Here is a 14,993-nt window from a genome sequence, read left to right on the forward strand (position 1 = left end):
CAGATTAGGCCAGGTCCGCGACGGACAGAACACGACCACCCAGAGTGAAACCGTATGCGACGGCAGCGAAGAAGGTGGTCAAGTTGATCAGGGATGAGATGCCGTGCAGGATGCCAAATCGCTTGTTCAGGGCCTTCATCTCGTCAGACTGCGGGCCATCCGCGAACCACTCCTTGCCATCTCGCTTGACTATCAACCCGTTAGCGCATTTCACCGCAAGCACATTTCTGACATACCTTGACCACGGCGCTGCTTCATAGTCTCAGTCGTCAGAGGCAGGAGGATGGTAAAGTTGACAGCACCAGTCAAGGCCATGATCCCAATTGGGAGCAGAGAGTGCCAGCGCGCAAACTCGGTGACCAGTCCCCGAGGGCCGTTGGAGAGGCCAATCAGCGAGTTTCCGGGGAAGGTCAGGGCGAGAATGCCGGGCAGAATGGTCTGCAGGCCAAAGTAGATGGGGAAGAGCTTCTGCTGGATGGCAGAGAAGCTAGGACGGTCGACCGTCCGAATCATGACAATGCCATTGATAAAGGTCTATTGAACCTGTTAGCTAGGAGGGATGGTCCTGACAAGATAGTGGCATGTCGTACGTGGAAAAATGACGTCCCCAAGAGGGTTCCGTACCTGCAATCCAGGTCAGTTCTGTCTGCAGCTCACTTGAAAGAACATCGTCCACCTACGTAATGATATGGTATGGAGCCGGCGAAAAGACGACGGCACTGACTGTGCTTGCCATTGTGCTGCTGTATGTGGTCGACACCGACGATTGAGGTCAGTCTCCAGAGGAATGAGCCAGGTTTTTTCCAATTCAGCCGAGGTGTCGCGGTGTCATAACCCTGTCTTCGGACTTCGGACAACTTGAACCCCCCAGTTGATGAAGTCATGCTTTGCTTGGTGTGAGCACGTGACTGCGTGGCCGAGACGCGTTGTGGGGAAGCATCTCAAATTCATCATTGATTTCTCGTCTTGGATTTCATAGATATGTATGGAAAAGAATAATCTTGAGCTACCTAATATCACACAGAGAAACTGAAAGTTGTCCAACACCCCCGCATTCTCATCCGGGCTTCTTCCACCCACGCAAAATCTCGGCAATGACAAAGTGTCTATTTTTCTCCGCAAAGACTGCTGCCTCTTGGCAACGCTGGCCCAGAGACTCCTCCTCTTGATCGTTTTCAAGCAAGAGATGGATAATGTCAAGTCTGCCTTGGCCCGATGCGCCTTGAAGCGCAGTTCGCCCACCCACAACCGCCCCTGGGGCATTGACATCAGCCCCATTCTCAAGAAGAAAGACAACAATGTTGTAGTGCCCTTGGATGGCCGCGAATTGCAAGGCCGTCGCGCCGTGCTCCCTTGCTGGAGGAGCGTTGATATTTGCGCCTTGAGAAACAAAATGCTCAACAAAGGACATGCTGCCCTTCATGGCTGCCGCTTGTAAAGCAGTTGTGCCCCACCTCCCAAATGCTGGAGCGTTGCAATCGGCGCCAGCCTCTAGAAGCATACTCGCCAACTCTTTGTGACCTCCTGAAAGGGCTGCTTGAAGTGGTGTTAGATGGGGCATGTAGGCCGTGGGGTCTTCGAATCCTGCCATTTCCTCGGGTTGTGGGTTGATTTCGGCATTATGATTGATAAGCATTCGGAATATTTCGAGGTCAACGGGGGAATCAGTGTTGGAAATTACTGAGGCAAGCGACATGGCGCTGCCAGGATCAGCTCCATGAGAGAGCAACAACTGAACAACCTCTCGATCTTGGTAAAGAATGGCAGTTCTGAGAGCCGTGCCAAGCCGCATGCCGTCGGGCGAATAATTGATGTCTGCATGGCAATCTATAAGAAGGTTGATGAGCCGATTATTCCCCTCCACAATGGCGGCTTCGAGTGGTGTTTGAAAGCTAGAGGAGCCGATTATGGGATCACCATCCCAACTTGGCCGGTTGACATCTGCTCCAGCTTCTATCAGGCGAAAGGCCATGTCGAATGATCTCACAATGATGGCAGCATGCAGAGGCGTTGGCCAGTCTTGAGGAAGATCTGGCTTGGCCCCCTTTGACATCAACAAGTCGAACAGTTGATGGTCATCTTTGGAGATGGACCACGCCAAAGCTGATGTTTCGAAGCAATCTTGATCGAAGTTAGCGGTGGACTCTGCTGGAACGACGAGAGTGGTTTGCAAAAACATTGACTTGCCTGGGCCAGAGCGTGTGGGATTGATACCAGCACCCAGACTCAATAACATGTCGACGAGGTCAATGTTTCCCGTTGAAACTGCAGCTGTCAAACATGTCTGCCCGCGATCCATTGCGGGCTCAGCATTGATCTCTCCGCCTTGTCGTATTAATAGTTCAATGATGTCCCGATTCCCAGAGGAAACAGCAGCTTGCAAGGCGGTCAAACCGCCGTCCATGTTAGGAGGCGCATTGACAAATGCACCTCTGTCTAGAAGAAGTCGGACCATGTCCATATTCCCCGACTCAGCGGCGGCTTGAAGCGCAGTTTGTCCATCATAATTGATTAGGGATGTATTGACATCGACACCTGCCATTAGTAAGGTTTCGACCAGATGGCGTTCCCCTCGCCTCGCGGCATCCCGTAATACTATGTAGCTGATGTGTTGATCCCAGTTCGCCACAAAGGCGAGGTAACCATCAACATGAGCATTGGCTTGAAGTAAAAGGTCGATCACTTGGCCATTCCCAATTTTATATGCGATATCAATGGGGGTGAGCAATGAGTCCAAGGCATCATACGGCGAGTCCTGGGAGAAGAGATCGAGGTCATAGTCGAAGTCATCATCGAAATCGAGTTGGTTCCCTTCCCCATAAGGGATGTTGGCATCCGCACCCGCCTCCAGCAACGCTTTAATAGAGCCAACGTGGTTGTTTTTAACTGCAGTATGCAGTGCCGAGCTCGAACCATGATAAAAAACGTTCGGATTGGCGCCCTTCTCGAGAAGTAGGCTAGTCAGAAAGGCATCTCCTTGGGCTGCTGCCGCTCTGAGGGGGGTCTCGCGTTTGTCTATCCAAGAATATCTGGGATCCGAATATGATACATTCACATCAGCCCCTGCTAGGATCAGCATCTTTGCGATGGACCTTTTTTGGGGAAGATCCGCCAGGGCGAGACAAAGAGGAGAACGTGCCTCGACCGACCCTGGGTAGGTTGTGTTTGGACAAGCTCCATATTCAAGCAGCAACCGGACAATTTCGGCATTATTGAGTTTGTTCTTGACGGCGAGCTGGAGGGCAGTCTCTAGGCTGATGTGATTGATGATATTTGGATTGGCCCCATTCTCTAGCAAAACCTGGACAGTATCTCGGTTGTATAGACGAATAGCGCTGAGCAAGAGATTTGCCTTGAGGACCCTGGTTACCGGATCGTTTAGGTGAGTCAATTGCCGGAGAAACTGCATGCTGCCATGGTCGATGATCCATTGGAGGAAGTTATCGGTTGGGTCGTCGAAGAGGAGATTGTTGGAGATTTGATATATAGCCCAACAGATAATTTGGACAAAAAGCTGGGCAGCTGGGAACTGGACTTGCAGAGCACTTGCATCTGCACTGGGCTTTTGTGGTATCGTTTTCTTTAGCTTTTCAGCCACCGTAGACGAGCCAATCCCATCCTTGAGAACAGCAAAGTCAAGTTTTGACATTTTCTTTGCAAGTGCGGATTGCCGAACATCACTTTCTGTCATATGCTTGAAAGCAGATATGGCTACAACGGTCAGAGAACCTCTTTTTTTTTTTCTTTTTCTTTTTCTTTTTGGGATGTAAATACTGGAACCGACCTTTACGAATGAATGAATCATGAAACAGAAACCAGGGGACAGTGGTGCATCTGATCAATTTGATGCCAAAAGACACCGATACTGTTGCTGGTGGCGTGCATGCAACAATACCCTCGAGAGCATCGTTCGGAGGAACTTGACAACACTTGTCAGTGCATGTAACCCAGCCGCGATCCGAAAAACACTAAGAGGAGACTTACTCGAGCATGACTTCTCTGAGGAGCTTGGTTGGCCGTATCGCCCAAGTTCCTTCTTGAGCTTCTTGACTGAAATAGGCTTCCCACCCATGATGATTTCCGATTCTTTGCCCTCAAGCTTTCGCTTTCTGACCAACGAGTCGACGTATTCCCACTCTTCTTTGGTGGAATACTTTCTCATCTTCCAGCTGTCCAGTCGGCGAATGTACTGGGCTCTCCTGCTCGATCATTAGTGAGCTGCCTGAGAAAGCGTCTGGGGCTAGACTTGAGAGGAGTCATACGTCGCATAGAAGCCATGGTCCTCAGCCATGCACTTGACAAGTTCATCGAGTGTCTTGTTTTGGTCAAGGTACAGCGCACGGATATGCTCCTTTTCCCTCTCCCAGAGGGGTAAAGATATCCTGGCTGCTGGAGGCATTGAATGGCAGCACTGCTTGTTGTTGGGAGTGTTGATGGTGCAATGGACGGATGGATGAATGATTGAATGGAAGAGAGACCTGGAGGAAAGGGTTATGGGAGGCTATATATACATGAAATCCTTTCCGCCAACATGATTCAAATGCACTTTCAACATTGTTCCAGCCCGATGCACACGCATGATCCGGGCTGGTCTCGCTGAGTCTCACTGCCCTGATTGGGCTGGCAATCAGCGCAGTATGCACACCCTCGGTCCCCTGGCAAGCCTTCAGCCAATTCTACCATTGCTCTGATTGGCCAAGCCAGAATCCGCGTTCGCAAGGTGGGATGCCAAGTCGCTGCGGGCTGACGATTGGGACTACCAATTGCCAGAATTCGCGTTTGGTATGGTCGATGTTATTGGGCAGCCTGGGAAAGGACCCAGTAAATACAGGAGCATGCATGGCGCCTTGACACCTGGAAAAGGAGGTGCAGCCTGCTGAAAATTGCTGATGCAAACTCTCTGTGTTTCCATGAAGTTGGAGGTGTTGTGCTGACAGGCGGAAGTGGTAGAAGGCAATCACGTGATAACGCGACCTGGACGCGTCCGTGGGTAGCTTCAGCTCATGGCCCCTTCTGCCTAATCCAAGACCGGGATTCACCATGAGAAGGCGCTCACCATTGATACTCGTTTAAAAAGAGCGAAACAGCCCATGAATATTCAAGCTCTAACTTCAACCCCTCTTTTGATACCTTCAAACTTCGCCTTTGTTGATTCATCTACCATGGCGGAGAAGGAAGCCACCATCTTCATCCTGGACCTTGGGTCCACCATGGCCCAGACTCATAGTGGTCGATCAGAATCCGATCTCGACTGGAGTATGCGATATGTGTGGGACAAGATTACCGACATCGTCGCCGCCAGTCGCAAGACGTTGTGTGTTGGTGTTGTCGGCTTCAGGACTGACGAAACCGACAATAAGCTGCAAGATGACGACGGCTATGAGAACATTGCCGTGCTGCAAGAGCTGGGACCGATGTCCATGTCCTCTCTGAGGAACCTACAATCCGTCATCAAGCCAAGCGACACGTGGTCGGGAGATGCCATTTCAGCCATTGTTGTCGCTGTTGACATGATGGACACATTCACCAAGAAACTCAAGTGGAATCGCAAGATCATCCTGATCACCGACGGCCAGGGTCCAATGGACGCAGATGATTTGAGCGACATCTCTAAGAAAATGAACGACTCAAATATCCAACTGACTGTCCTGTGAGTAAACTCGCCATTTCACCATGTCCCCACTAACAGAATGGTAGGGGCGTGGATTTTGACAATCCTGACTATGGCTTCAAGGAAGAGGACAAGCCCAACACCAAGGTCAGGATATTGTCCAGTACACCACCAAGCATATCGCTCACGTATATGTAGGAAGAGAACGAGAAAGCTCTCAAGTTACTCGTCGATGATTGCCAAAACGGCGTCTTCGCGACAATCGCGGAGGCCATTGATGAGCTTGACACCCCTAGAATCAAGTCGGTGAAGCCATACAAGACATACGATGGCACACTTACACTTGGAGATCCCGAGAGGTTTCCCTCTGCGATGAAAATCAATGTCGAGAGATACTTCAAGACCCATCTCGCGCGACCCTTGACAGCAAGCACTGTGGTCGTCAAGTCTGAAGGCACAGGATCCGAGTCTACGCAGGCCGTAGAGGGTGACGAGATGGAGGGCGTTGAATTTTCCGCGGTCAGGCAAGCTCGATCGTACAAGGTCAACGATCCTGATGCCCCTGGTGGCAAGCGAGACGTAGAGTTTGAGGATCTTGCCAAGGGTTTCGAGTATGGCCGGACTGCTGTGCATATCAGCGAGTCAGAGCACAACATCACCAAGATTGAGACACAAAAGAGCTTCTCAATTGTTGGGTTCATCCCTTGCTCAAAGGTGAGACTCTATGACACGTTGTGGTCATCGTGTTATTGACTCTTCTAGTATGAACCTTTTCTCAACCTGGGCGAGGTCTGCGTGACAGTAGCCAGCAAATTTGACGCAAAGTCAGCACTCGCTCTCTCCTCCCTGGTCTGGGCACTCTCGGAACTCGAGTCGTATGGAATCGCCCGAATCGTGCCCAAGGATGGCAAAGATCCGCAGCTGGTGCTGATAGCTCCTGGCGTGGAGCCAGACATGGAGTGTTTGTACGACATCCCGCTGCCGTTTGCCGAAGATATTCGAAGTTACCAGTTCCCGCCTTTGGATCGGGTCATCACGGTCAGCGGCCAAACAATCACAAAGCACCGCTTCCTTCCGACGGACGAGCTCAATGATGCCATGAGCGACTACGTTGATGCGATGGACCTATCGATGTATGGCATCGACGATGAGGGGTAAGGTCTATATCTACTGAATGATGGCATTAACTAACTCGAGTAGGGAACCCGCTGAGTACGCGCCCATCGACGACACGTTCAACCCAACAATTCATCGGATCAACCACGCCGTGAAATCTCGGGCAGTATACCCCGAAAAGCCCATTCCGGATACGCCATCGATCTTGCTGCGATTCGCTTCGCCGCCTGAAGACTTGATTGAAAAGGTCCAGAGCAAGATTGACGCGCTCGTGGAGGTGGCAGATGTCAAGAAAGGTTCGTCTCATCAAGAATGTCCACGACTCGTATCTAACTATGCCATAGTTCCGCCCAAGGTCAAGGGCAAGCGAGGCAGAGAGGCGGTTAAGCCCATTTCTGGTCTCGACGTGGATGCCCTCCTCGGGGAGGAGGAAAGGAAGGAGGAGATTGAGCCAGACAATGCAGTCCCCGAGTTTAAACAAATGCTGGCCTCTACCGACGAGGTTGCCCAAATCGAAGAGGCAGCGAAGCAGATGGGGGCAATTGTGACGACGTTTATTACAGAGAGTTTTGGGGATGCCAAATACGCACGCGCCATGGAGTGTTTGGGCGTTATGCGGGAGGAGCTGACGAACCTGGAGGAGCCTGGGCTGTACAACACCTTTGTGCGGGACATGAAAAAGCAGCTGCTATCAGGAGATCTTGGAGGAGACAGGCGAGACTTTTGGTTCAAGGTGCGGTGGTCACGGATGGGACTGATTGACAAGAAGCAGTCAGAAGTATCGACTGTGTCCCCGGAGGAAGCAGACGAGGTGAGTTCCTGGTGTCTGCATTTTCTCGGATACATGCTAACCGTGTTACAGTTTTACAAGTCAAAGTAGACTCGTGATGTATTGTACGTTTTTTTCATCATGGTATGGATCGATGGCTTTGGCGGTCTTGTATATTAGCTGTAAATAAAAGCTCTTGGCGCTTGGTGCGCATGCAAACAAACGACGGTGGTCCAGCCTGTTTTACACGCGGATATCGGGCTCTTGCAGCACAAACACAGCGAACGGAGTGATTAGACTATTGTCAGCTTCTCTACGGCAGCGAATCATGCCGTGAAGCGTGTTTTAGACGAATGAGACAGATTCAAGCCTTTTCTCTGTGCTCCCTCCCTCTCCTGTCACGCTCTCATCAATCAGCCTCACCTTTCCTCCTTCATCCTTCCCCTCAAAAACGGCGCGTGCTGCACCTTCTCACCTGAACCCTCCCTCTATCAACCCGCCCCAGGCATCTTTGTGGCCCGGTGAATATTTCATCACAAAGCCCTAATCCAAGCCCAGTAACTTTTCTTTCTTCATCGTCATTATTTCTCTTCTTTCGTCCATTTCCCTCTTGCGCTTGAATAACAGCACATTTCTGCGAGTTCAAGCATCATCATGGCGGACCTTGAAGGGCGCCTCGAGAGGCTTCGACAGGTCCTTGGCCAAGAGGTAAAGATGGTCGAAAGAAAGAAGGATGCTGAAAAGGAAGAGGGCGTCTCTGAGGTAGAATTGGGCAATGATCGCTGCGTCTTGGACGACGACTGGTCCAACCATCGCCCATCGACTGGTCAAGATCGAGACCACACCACCTCTGTCGCGGAAGATCTTGCTAGGGAGAAGATGAAGAACGAGGCATTCGACTGCTCCGACTTTCGGGCTGGGGAGCCCGTCGACAACCCAGCTTTCGAATTCTGTCCGTTCAAGATTGTTCTCACGTACCCTGAGCGCTTCATCGGCAAGATGAACCGACCCAAGGTGTGTTTGCAAGGCCCTATATCCACTCCGCCGACTGACTCCCATGCAGGCAAAGCCATTCTTTTCCCAACCTTTGGCGGATCGAGTTTGGGACTTGTGAGTTACCCTTCCAATGATTGGGCCCTGTGTTAACCATTTCAGCTTCTACCTCCATGACCCAGATGAACCAACAAGAGATCCATACCTCTTGGTTCCAACGGCCCAGTTCCAAGCCTTCCTCGATGACATCAACCTTGAACTGGGGATTTCGCTCAAGATCCCCTTGGGTGTGAACACGGAAAGGTTTTACATGCGGTTCAATGATCCAGACACACCGCGCCCACGATATCTCAGACGATCCGAGGACGAAACCTCGCTCGACATTCGACCATGGCCCACCATCAATGACGACGACGTCAATCTCTACGAAACGGCTGAGAAGGGGCAACGGGCTGAATGGCGGGACAAGCTGAAGCTAGTCAAGACAGGCTTCATCCCCAAACAGCGCAACTCGTTCAAGGCTCTCTTTAACAAAAGGAACCGGGACCTTATGCTGAAGCACACGCAAGAGTACCTCGGTCTCGTAGGGAACCCTGAGGGCCACGATGTCGTCTTCATCTGCGTCGACGTTGAGGCGATCGAGAGGCCACCGAACCCAGTCTCCGAGATCGGCTTTGCGATTCTCGATACACGAGACATTCAAGGAATTGCCCCTGGCGAATGTGGACGCGGGTGGTGGCCCAAGATCCAATGCCACCATCTCCGTGTCAAGGAGTATGCAGGCTTGAGAAACTATCGCTACGTCAAGGGCTGTCCTAATGCCTTTAACTTTGGGTAAGTTGCTCATCCCATGACCCAAGACTTGCGACTGACCGGTTTCTAGCAAAAGTACGTTCCCGACCAAGGCGAAAACTAAGGATGCCATCTTGGCCATTTTGGACCCGTACTTGAAAGGTTCGCGAAACATTGCCATCGTGGGCCACGACATCAATCAAGATATCAAGTATCTTAAAAGCCTCGGCATCGACATCGGGGCCGTCACAAACGCTTACCCCCCAGTCGACACCAAGGATATCCACCAATCCTGGACCAACTCGAACAACGGACGAGGTCTCAGTAGCGTCCTCTTGGAACTGGGAATCGCGAGCCAGAACCTCCACAACGCAGGCAACGATGCCTACTACACACTCTGTGCCATGATGGGCATCGCTATTGAGGGGGCTAAGAGCGAGGAGAAGAGTGACATGAACAAGGTTGAGTGAAGGAACCAGTCTAATGTAACTTGGCAAGACCAAAGCTAGGAGACGAAATAGCCAAGATTTTGAGAAGAGAATATGCCATTGGTGCCCTGTATTCGTACAGCGTCTAATCTAGATAGCTCAACGACGTGCTCATCCCATCACCCTGCCCTACCCTGGCTCGAAGGAGCCTCCCCATAAACCAACAAACGCCATCGCTATGGAAACAAGTAGTGTACATTATACACACGCGGGTGATACAGCCACGTCGGTACTCCAGTCGTCGATTGTTCTTTTTCGTCAGGCCCACACGCTGAGAGTGAGGAGGGTGCAAAGTCCGAATGCCGGGGACTTGGATCGGTTGCTTTTCGGTGTCATGACAGCATGATGAGGGATCAGCTGTTCTTGTCCAGGAATTCCTTGGCCTCGTTGACCTTTGTAGCAAGGTAGGGACTGCCGCCTCGATCGGGGTGGTTAAGAAGCATGAGCTTTCGGTGAGCCTTGCGGACCTTGTCCTTGGTGATGCTGCGCTCGCTTCGGAAGTGTTAGTCAGGAGGGGTTTTGGCATTGGCGATGGAGAATGACATACTTGAGGGAGAGGATGAGAGAAGCCTCCTTCTTGTTCATCTTGGGCTCGAAGCCACCCTTGTAGAAAGCCTTGCCCATGGCTCCAACTCCTCCGCGCGAACGTCGCCATGCGACGAGACCGGCTCGGCCCTGTTAAAGAGCGGGTTAGCGACTGGGATTGTCTGGGCTTCGGTAGTTTGAACGTACGAGAAAGGCGGCCACGGCAGCGCCGGCGCCCCAAGCCATAACAGAAGCCATCTTGGTATAAAAGAAATTCGAGGTTTGAGTAACGACGATGAGTGGGTTTGGAGAGAGATGCCGAACTTGGGGCGGCAAATCGGGGGACTGAAGTTTTCCAGAACCTTACCGGCGCGGACCGGAGGGTTGCGGATTAATGTTCTACCGGTGCCTATCGATAAGGGGAGCGGCACGGCCAAAGACGGAGCTCCGGAGTGTGGCTCATCCTGATTGGGCAGAGAATCAAGGGCCGGGCTTCTCACTCTCTCCGGTATCTATGGACCCCTAGACCAATGTTTCGTTTTTGCACTACAAGAATGCCGGATAATGCGGGGAAAGGGGACCCAAGGGTGTGTAAAAGACGGATAGACAAGCGTTCAAGAAGCTTGATGGGATCCCATGACACACACCACCACACAGAAGAACCCATGACTTGTCCCTGTCTCTCCTTTCTTTGTGTCAGTCGCACACCGTCTCCCAATTAGATTCCCCTCCATCATGATAGGGCGAAAGCCGCGGATTTGCGCCCTGACTTGCCTCTCTTGGGTGTGTGCGGGCTAAAAGCTGGCAGGCAGGCTTATCAGTTCCGGTCTGCGTTTTGGCTGCATGTCTTACCAGGGTGAACTACTGGGCCATGACTCTGTAACGATAGGAGGCCCTGCATTTCTCCTTCTTCTTTATCCTCTCTCTTGCCCTCACTTTGATTCAATTGTGCTTCTTTTGTGGTGTTGTTGGTTGGTGACTTGTTGAACGCCTAGACATACAATACACAGCAAGCAGCTCACGACGGCTAATTGCTTTTTCCTTTCTCACCGTCTCCTCAATTTGAATCCTCCCTAGATAATCCTCGAGCCGGTTTCCATGGATGAAAAGGTAGCTGCCGAGGCAAGGCCTCTGCTTCGAGAACGTCCTAGACGACGACAGCGGTCAACATTTGCTACAGTCCTGGCTCTTTTGGCCGCTACTGCGTTGATCGCCTTCTTCCATCGTCGTCCTGAGTCGGGACTGGATGAGATTGACCATGAGTCTGAGCCGGAGCCATGGAGCTGGAACGACGTATGAGTTTTTCTTCTCAGGATTGACTATATGTGCTGACCACTGAGTATATAGCTGGAGCCCAGCCAAGACCTCAAGTGGGAGACATGCTATACCAAATTTGAGTGTGCCAGACTCGATGTGAGTTGGGATACCCATCCCCACTCCATTTTTAACCGTATACTAATGGGTATCCAAGGTCCCTATGGACTGGCTCGATCCTTCAGACAAGAAGCGTGTCGTAGTTGGTGTCATCAAGTTACCAGCAAAGTCCAAAGACAACCCTGTTCCTCCAGTCTTTGTCAACCCCGGTGTAGGTCTTTTTCCTCCAGTGATGTTGTATCCATATTGACATTTAAAAACAAGGGCCCTGGCGGCTCTGGAGTGAGCTTCCTCAAGAAGTCTGGCCCTCTTCTGCAGAAGATTGTAGGCGATAACCATGTAAGTCTCTTTGTGGCCAAATCAAGACAGTGTGCTAACAATTCTAGGACATTATCAGCTTTGACCCTCGAGGAGGTAAGCTATCAACTTGTTTAAGAGTATAACTTGTCTAACTTGAGTTTAGTCGGCGTCTCTACACCTCGCGTAGAATGCTGGGGTTCAGCCCAAAGGCGTAACCTCTGGACTCTCCAGGAAACTCCCATCGTCGACGAGCGTCCAGGCCTCATCTACGATGCCTACGCCCGTGCTTCGGCCTACTCTGGTGCCTGCGAGATCGCCATGGAGGAGACGGGCATCAATGCCCACCTCGGCACCGCGTCCATTGCGAGGGACATGCTCGAGATCCTCGACAAGACGGGTCATGAGAAGCTGCGATACTGGGGGTTCAGCTACGGTACTATTCTTGGAGGTGTTTTTGCCGGACTGTTTCCTGAGCGTGTCGAGAGACTAGTCAGCGATGGTGAGTACTACAAGACGGAACCTTATTTGTCTTATTCACTGACATTTCCTAGGAAACGTCGAGTATCACGACTGGTTCAACCTGGACCATGGCAAATTTATGTCCGATGCCGACGCAATCTTTGACGCCTTTGACAAGGCCTGCCACAAGGTCGGACCCGACGCATGCGCGTTCTACGCTGAAACGCCAAAGGCCGTGCAGCAACGCCGGATCAACCTCCTTGAACGTCTCAAGGCCTCTCCTGTCCTCATCCCCGCGTGGTCTCACCCTTCGGGACCAGACCTGCCGCGGTTGGTCACCTACTCGGATGTTCAGCGGCTTACACAGCGATGTATCTACTCACCGCTCCTCAAGTTCCCCCAGTTGGCCAAGATCTATGCTTCCCTCGAGGGAGGTGACGGAGGTCCCTTTTATGACATGCTGATGGCGAGCGGTGGCGGCGCACTTGAGTCCAGCAAGATGTGCTCCCTAGGCGATACTCCTTCTACAAGCCCCCTGGAGACGGCCATGGAACTGGACGCCTTCCCAACCATCATGTGTCTCGATGCCGCAGCCGTCGAAAAGACACCAGAAGAATTCGAGGCCTATCTCGAACGAGTGAAGAGCATTAGTCGTTGGGCGGGCGCCTTCAACATCAACTTCCATCTCGCCTGCGTGGGGAGGAAGACAAGGCCCAAGTGGCGCTTCTCAGAGAGTAAGTAGGACTCTTCTCGAACCAAGAATCCTGCTAACAACCTTGAACAGAGGATATCAAAAAAGACACTGCCCATCCTATCCTGTTCATCGGAAACATGGCCGACAACGTGACGCCCCTGCAGAGCGCCTTCAATAACTCGGCCAGGTTTCCCAGCTCGGTCGTCCTCAAGCAAAACTCATACGGGGTTAGTCCTTGTTCTATCTCCCTCCACATTACTCATCGTTTACTAAATCATTCTCTTTAGCACTGCTCGCTCGCCGCACCGTCGACCTGCACCGTCCGTCACATCCGCAAGTACTTCCAGGACGGCACGCTCCCGGCGGCTGGTTCCGAGTGTGACCCTGACTATGACCTGTTTGAGATGCCAGCTAAGGGGGAGGAGGCGATGAGCCTGGATGAGCTCACGGCGGCAGTTTTGGAGTTGGTGCGTGAGGTTGATATTCCGAAGGGTATCTGGTAGACCGTAGACGTCATGGCAGGTTCCATAGAGTAAAGAGGGGATCGTGGGATACATGCGTATGAACAAACTGTAGGAGTTGTAAGATGGACTGGTTTGAATTACCTGGCATTGGTATCAAGAACGAGCAAGAACTTTATAGTCATTATGTGGTCTTTTTATTGCGAGTACATCTATCAATGGAATCTTCAATTTAACCAACTCTCTCCCTCAACGGGTATCATCGCTGGATCCGAGGCCAACAGCACATCTCTTCAAGCATCATCATCATACTTGTCAGTGTGATGGTGGACCCTGTCGGGCATCTTTAGCCCCTTCTCGACAGCCTCCTTGACCTTTTTCTCCAGCTCCTCCCCCTTGGTCTTCTGGTGATGCTCCTTCTCCTCCTCCTCGGCCTTCCAGTTGCCGGCCCCTCCACGACCCGCAAGCCCTCCGCGGATGTGCTGGCTATTTCGCTTCAGGCTCGCGCTCACGGCCGCGGCCGTTTTGTCTGCCATCTCCTCCTGCTCCCGCGCATCCGGCAGATCCGCCGGGTCAACATAGTTTCCGGCACCGCCGCGGCCGGCTCGCGCGGGGAGGTGGGCCGTCTTGCGGTCCGGAGGAGGCGCAGGGTTTGTGGCTAGATCCTGAGCCTCAAGGTCCTGGAGGAATACGTGTAAGTTGGGTGAATGAGAATCTCGATGAGAGCGATTTTTATAAGAGTCACACAAGTCAAAGACTGCAGCTCACCTTGGCAGCTTCGTCAACTTCAGTCGAAGGGTAATAGTTTCCCGCACCTCCTCGGCCAACTCTGCGGTATACATCGTGTTCGGGAGCCATGGTTGAGGTGTTTACGATACTGATGTAGATGTGGGTACGTTGAGGTGGATGATGAAGTGAGTTGTCGTTGCAAGCATCAAGGCTTAGTGGATTTTAGATGCGAAAAAAAAAAAGAAGATAAACTTCGTTTACTCTGACACATTCTACACAATGCGACTTTTTAAGGAGTCGTCACTGGTGACGCCACTGGGTGCGTGGGGGATCCTTGTGTCCGACCAAGGTAAAATGTCTCTGCCTCAGCTGTGTCGAGATTGCTGCGACCGATGCTATCTCGAGTCCTTTTCCGTGTGTCAACGGATTTGGACATGGGAAAGCCAGCGCCCGCCAACCAAGACCGCAGCCACACCAGGACAGCACCAGAACAGCACAGGACAGGCCAGTGGGTGCTCAATCCGGGGTACATGACTAGGCTGAACTGCGTAGATCTCGTTGGGCTCCATGTCGCCTCCTCCCATGCAAGTCACAGCAGCTCAGGCGTGGAGAAGTTTGGGATTGATCACGCCTGACTGCGAGGAACTGGCCTGGGTCGTCTCTCGAGAGATCAAGGCTGGGG

At 52.0% G+C, this 14,993-nt stretch overlaps 6 protein-coding genes across 6 annotated transcripts; 3 read left to right on the forward strand and 3 right to left on the reverse strand.

Annotated features, from left to right (window-relative positions):
- Positions 1-4: 4 nt before the first annotated feature.
- On the reverse strand, positions 5-736 carry LRP88_09714 (DUF4149 domain-containing protein; the record flags this gene model as incomplete). Its single annotated transcript, XM_083246195.1, has 4 exons — positions 5-189; positions 237-534; positions 591-624; positions 681-736. 4 exons carry the CDS (start codon positions 734-736, stop codon positions 5-7), a joined length of 573 nt encoding a protein of 190 aa, XP_083097308.1.
- Positions 737-5,162: 4,426 nt separating this feature from the next.
- LRP88_09715 (ATP-dependent DNA helicase YKU80) lies at positions 5,163-7,607 on the forward strand (the record flags this gene model as incomplete). The annotated part of the gene is made up of 7 exons (XM_083246196.1): positions 5,163-5,650; positions 5,698-5,758; positions 5,810-6,325; positions 6,374-6,744; positions 6,812-7,023; positions 7,072-7,538; positions 7,590-7,607. The coding sequence occupies 7 exons, from the start codon at positions 5,163-5,165 to the stop codon at positions 7,605-7,607; spliced, it is 2,133 nt and encodes a 710-aa protein (XP_083097309.1).
- A 543-nt stretch (positions 7,608-8,150) lies between these two features.
- On the forward strand, positions 8,151-9,751 carry LRP88_09716 (uncharacterized protein; the record flags this gene model as incomplete). Its single annotated transcript, XM_083246197.1, has 4 exons — positions 8,151-8,510; positions 8,560-8,606; positions 8,844-9,323; positions 9,373-9,751. 4 exons carry the CDS (start codon positions 8,151-8,153, stop codon positions 9,749-9,751), a joined length of 1,266 nt encoding a protein of 421 aa, XP_083097310.1.
- Positions 9,752-10,122: 371 nt separating this feature from the next.
- On the reverse strand, positions 10,123-10,552 carry LRP88_09717 (mitochondrial import inner membrane translocase subunit TIM14; the record flags this gene model as incomplete). Its single annotated transcript, XM_083246198.1, has 3 exons — positions 10,123-10,261; positions 10,317-10,444; positions 10,502-10,552. 3 exons carry the CDS (start codon positions 10,550-10,552, stop codon positions 10,123-10,125), a joined length of 318 nt encoding a protein of 105 aa, XP_083097311.1.
- An 840-nt stretch (positions 10,553-11,392) lies between these two features.
- LRP88_09718 (Alpha/Beta hydrolase protein) lies at positions 11,393-13,624 on the forward strand (the record flags this gene model as incomplete). The annotated part of the gene is made up of 9 exons (XM_083246199.1): positions 11,393-11,587; positions 11,642-11,707; positions 11,766-11,879; positions 11,933-12,007; positions 12,055-12,082; positions 12,132-12,467; positions 12,520-13,161; positions 13,212-13,348; positions 13,409-13,624. 9 exons carry the CDS (start codon positions 11,393-11,395, stop codon positions 13,622-13,624), a joined length of 1,809 nt encoding a protein of 602 aa, XP_083097312.1.
- A 251-nt stretch (positions 13,625-13,875) lies between these two features.
- On the reverse strand, positions 13,876-14,440 carry LRP88_09719 (uncharacterized protein; the record flags this gene model as incomplete). Its single annotated transcript, XM_083246200.1, has 2 exons — positions 13,876-14,262; positions 14,351-14,440. The coding sequence occupies 2 exons, from the start codon at positions 14,438-14,440 to the stop codon at positions 13,876-13,878; spliced, it is 477 nt and encodes a 158-aa protein (XP_083097313.1).
- Between the last annotated feature and the right edge of the window lie 553 nt (positions 14,441-14,993).

This window comes from Fusarium phalaenopsidis (genome assembly GCF_050370095.1).
Source record: "Fusarium phalaenopsidis strain FUZ10S chromosome Unknown contig_32304, whole genome shotgun sequence".
In the NCBI taxonomy this organism is placed as follows: domain Eukaryota; kingdom Fungi; phylum Ascomycota; class Sordariomycetes; order Hypocreales; family Nectriaceae; genus Fusarium; species Fusarium phalaenopsidis.